The sequence below is a fragment of the Callorhinchus milii genome, unplaced genomic scaffold (assembly GCF_018977255.1).
Source record: "Callorhinchus milii isolate IMCB2004 unplaced genomic scaffold, IMCB_Cmil_1.0 Scaffold4, whole genome shotgun sequence".
NCBI classification, from domain to species: domain Eukaryota; kingdom Metazoa; phylum Chordata; class Chondrichthyes; order Chimaeriformes; family Callorhinchidae; genus Callorhinchus; species Callorhinchus milii.
The window spans coordinates 69,402,626-69,406,581 of NW_024704745.1; the positions used below are offsets into that span (position 1 = coordinate 69,402,626).

The 3,956-nt window shown below is 44.1% G+C and overlaps 1 protein-coding gene across 1 annotated transcript; it reads left to right on the plus strand.

Moving 5' to 3' along the window:
• Positions 1-290: 290 nt before the first annotated feature.
• On the plus strand, positions 291-1,800 carry gsx1 (GS homeobox 1). Its single transcript, XM_007900611.2, has 2 exons — positions 291-678; positions 1,451-1,800. Exons 1-2 carry the CDS (start codon positions 291-293, stop codon positions 1,798-1,800), a joined length of 738 nt encoding a protein of 245 aa, XP_007898802.1.
• The last annotated feature ends 2,156 nt before the right edge of the window (positions 1,801-3,956 follow it).

Sequence of the window (3,956 nt, forward strand, 5' to 3'; positions counted from 1 at the left end):
CGTTGTTTAGCGTGTGGGTGGGGTTGAGAAGAATAAGGGAACATTATGCAGTTCATTTAGTTAACAAGTGAAATAAAAGGGAAGCGTGCAGAGTGAATCCAAACCGAGAGAGCCACAAAAAGCCCATTGAGAGCACTGTGCCGCCAGTGGCGTAACCATCACATGGCAGCCCCAGCCCCAAAGTATTTAAGGAGCCAGTCCAGCAGCTTCAGCACCACAGATACCTCCAACAACTTGGCTTCCCGGCGACTTTTCGTCCTCCTGCAACCGCGCCGGACACTTCATCCAAAATGCCCAGATCCTTCCTCGTGGACTCGCTCATCGTGAGAGACTCGAACGAGAAGGGCTCGCCCGGGGTGTACGAGGCGAGCACACCTATACTGCCTTACGCCGTGCACCCGTCTCACTCCCTGGCTCTCTCCGCGGGGGCCTGTCACACTCGGAAATCCGGGCTGCTCTGTGTGTGTCCACTGTGCGTGACAGCCTCTCAGCTCCATCCCACCCAGCCTGGCATCCCCTTCCTCAAGGCACAGCTGCCCGCCTTCAGTCCCCAGTACTGTCACTCCACCCTCAGTAGGCATCACAGAGCAAATGGGATCAATATGGACCACGGGGCCAGCATCTACTCGGCAGCGTATCCCGTGGCAGACCCGAGACAGTTTCACTGCATCTCTCTGGGTGAGTACACAGTATCCATTACTGTCGTTCCACTGCCACAACGACCTGCAGTTATACAGCGCCCCATCACGCAGGGGAGCGTCCCAGAGCGCTTCTAACCTGTTCCAGCTTGAATCTGTCTCCCAAGTCTTCCCACCTGTTTGTGTGCGGTGCTGTTGTTAGTTATTGCTTGACTGCAATCCAACATTGACTGGTTTGAGTTACAAGTGTCTGTCCACCTGGTGCACATTGCTGCAGTGTGGAAGAGCATGTCCTGATTCCGTCAATCTCAAATTGTCACGGAAATCAATGCAATACTCGCTCTCAAACCAACCTGACTGTGTGTACAGTTCTAATATCTACAATATTCTGCTACTTTTTTTTAAACTAAACTCCGCTGGCCTTTAAATTTTAGTTCATAATAAATTGAACTCCTATCCCTAATGCAACTGTTCAAGCAGACTATTTTCAAGCTAAAAGGAAACGTTCATTTACCCGTTATACTCACAGAGGATATTAAATGCATAGAGCCAGAAACTCGTGCTGCGTTCTGCTCACTATACATATCCAATTGGGACAGGATGCCCTGACTGGCTATTTCATAGTCTGTAATGAAATGATTAAAGAAAACAAAGAAGTCGGAGTTGCAGAAACTTCGCTGCAAAATCCCTTCCCTTTCACAAGCGACGATAGTGTAAACCGCGCCACTCCAGGGTCAATGCAAAGTGGTGTGAATTGAAGATGTATGGATTGCGATCTATAAGTGTCTTATTTATTGTTTCCCCAGCTTCAGACACCAGCTCCAGCCAGTTGCAGAGCAGCAAGCGGATGCGCACAGCTTTCACCAGCACACAGCTGCTGGAACTGGAGAGGGAATTCGCCTCCAACATGTACCTGTCCCGACTGCGCAGGATTGAAATCGCCACCTACTTGAACCTGTCCGAAAAGCAGGTGAAAATCTGGTTCCAGAACCGCCGCGTCAAACACAAAAAGGAAGGCAAGAGCGGCGGTGCCCAGCGATCCCCTCTGAACTGCAAGTGCAGCTCCCTGACATCAGCTCGGTGCCCCGAGGCTGAGGAAGAGGTGCCCATGTCACCTTCCTCTTCTGGCAAAGACGAGAGGGATCTGTCAGTCACCCCCTGATATATATATATATATATTATAATAAGACTGTTGAACGCAATTCTCTACGAGGAATTACGGAAAAAAAAGGCTATTACTGTCTTTCCTCTCCTGTTATCATTACAACAACATATGTTAATAATGTTTTTTTTAAAAAAACAAAAACAAACGTGTAAATAAAGTTCTAGTGGGTTATCCAGATTCGACTTTCCCAAACGGTTCCAGCAGGGAGACTGACAAGATGTGATCCGACAGAGGGTTGGCAGTGTGATATGTAATTAAGTGTATAAATCAAAAAAAAACAATTCTGATCGTGACTTTTTTAAGTCCTGTATTTGGTTGGTTTGTATGTACTTGATGATATTTATTTATTTATGAAAAATAAAGATTTTTCTTAGATATGTGGTACTTAGGTGTGTTATTACCAATAGGAAACAGAATGAACCTCTGGATTCTGTGGGTTCCCCCGAGCGCACACAGTTTAACATCACCAGATAGTTTCTAAACCTTGCACATGCTGCTTTTGTTGAAAGCCCAGTAGGTTCCTCGGTTAAATGCCAAACATCTATAAACAACATAACAACGTAAAGGAAATCTTGGGAACCCGTGAAAAATGCGCAATTGGTCGACTTACAATTGTATGTTTGTAGAAGACGCCGTATCACGTTAACAGTTAACAGTGAAGCGTATATACAATATCTGAATAATCACCAATCTTCTGGCAGCAACAATCATTCTGATAAGTGAGTGTGACTATTTTATACACACACTGTTATCTGCTGGTAAGGCTATGAGCACCATTGTAACATCAATGCCAACATCTTAACAATGCAGTGGTCTGCGGGGGTGGATGGATCTCACATAAGGCTTTGTGATTGTGTGAGTGACTTGTGTGTACATTAGCACTGAAATGGGATTTTAACTCAACACTCATCAATACATCCTAACTCTAAAACGCATAAAACTCTTCATGCCTCGGTAGCACACTGTTTACCGCGAGGAATAAAAATGCCATTTATTCAAATAGCTTTGAATTGGTGCCAGACAGCCACTTACCCAATATTGCGGATAATATTGCCAACATATTGTGGCTAAATTGCACAAACCTACTATCTACTTATATTTAAATTATTTTAAACGGACCGTACCGTTCTTCCAGTCTCATATTAGATGAAGTGAATGTTTATGGGGGGTGGGAATACCATGGGAATACTCTCTTTCTTCAAAAACGCAAAGATCTACTGGTAAGAAACACTTTTATTTACACCAATAACGCAGCACAGTTAGCAGCCCGGGTTTGCTTTGAACTCGCTGTGGATATTTTTTACATCAGGCATTCGGAATTGTTTGCGCAAAGGAGTTTGACAATTTCTAGTTGCCATTATTCCTCACTGTTATTCACATTCATGTGTATCAATTCCATTAGTTAGTTGATTCCCCCCACCCCACCCCACCCCCGGTGATTTAATGTTGTCTTTCTCTCAGAGATAACGCCATCCATTACACTCGATGCATTAGGGAAAGTGAAATATTGGTAACACAGACTGGGTGCTGGTTATTCTTCAAATAACAACCACAGATGGGTTCATGTAAGACTTCTGGTTGTTTTCTCTCTAACACGTTTTCCGCGAGTGAATAAAGTGAATTGATTTTCAATCCACCAGGTATACTATTATCACAGTCCCACCACACACGGTTGTTAATCAGGGCTTAGGCAGCACATATATTGGTTATAACTGTAACTATATTACTTGGTTATGCCCTGTGCTTTGGAACAGACTGGATGGGTCAAATGGCTTCCTTCTGTACTGCAAATATCAATGTTTCCCAAATTCCTACGTACTCTACTACAGCCTCGAAAATTACTTTTTTTTCCTTAAAAAAGTGGTACCGTTTCCTTGACAGAAGTTTAAAGACTCTTTAACCCGAGGGTTAAGCAGTGAAGGCGCAGCGCACGTTTAGTAAGTAGAACCTGGGACAAATAATACTGTACATAATCCATCGATTTCACTAATCCTTGCTGTTGAGATATCCTGCGTTTGGCATTCACAGTTCGCTTCCAATTATATTTAAACAGTCTTCTCAGGGAGGTCGTATTCAATTTCAAACCATCATGTCGGCTCTCGTCTAATTACATTTGGGTAATTGACGAACTATAGAGTCGAAGGAATCTTCCA